The following is a 423-nucleotide window of genomic DNA, read 5'->3' on the forward strand; positions in this document are numbered from 1 at the left end:
ATTCATTTTACTTTTACTTGTATAAAAATGCCAATAAAGTGTCTGGCTTTATGAAAATACTAAACTAAACATTTCTGTTTCTTCATAGCTACCACAGAAAGTTGCACATAACACTTTATATCACTCTATTAGAGAAACTTTAATTATTTCACTGATATTTCACTATATTTATTAAACCTTAGTGTTTTAAACCCAAAATCTTACCTTGCTGTGATGAGACCACGAGCTCGACTGTACATCAACTTCACATGTGACATTAAACTGAGGAACTCATCACATGTTGAGCGTTTCTGCTTTACTCGAAACTTGTCTTTAAAACATCTACATCCTCATTTTCTAGGCAGCTGCACTACAATCACGAGATCCAGACACGTCTAAACACGTCTAAACACAAGACGTCTTCACCATCTACTGCTAAACGCT

The 423-nt window shown here is 34.8% G+C and overlaps 1 protein-coding gene across 1 annotated transcript in view; it reads right to left on the reverse strand.

Annotated features, from left to right (window-relative positions):
* Positions 1-423, reverse strand: part of dnase2 (deoxyribonuclease II, lysosomal) — a 6,939-nt gene extending 6,516 nt beyond the window's left edge. The window contains exon 1 of the mRNA XM_060862266.1: positions 205-423. Coding sequence (XP_060718249.1) covers positions 205-257 — 53 coding nt within the window. The 5' untranslated portion in view covers positions 258-423. The remainder of the gene's footprint in view (positions 1-204) is intronic.

The sequence above is a fragment of the Tachysurus vachellii genome, chromosome 25, assembly GCF_030014155.1.
Source record: "Tachysurus vachellii isolate PV-2020 chromosome 25, HZAU_Pvac_v1, whole genome shotgun sequence".
NCBI classification, from domain to species: Eukaryota; Metazoa; Chordata; class Actinopteri; order Siluriformes; family Bagridae; genus Tachysurus; species Tachysurus vachellii.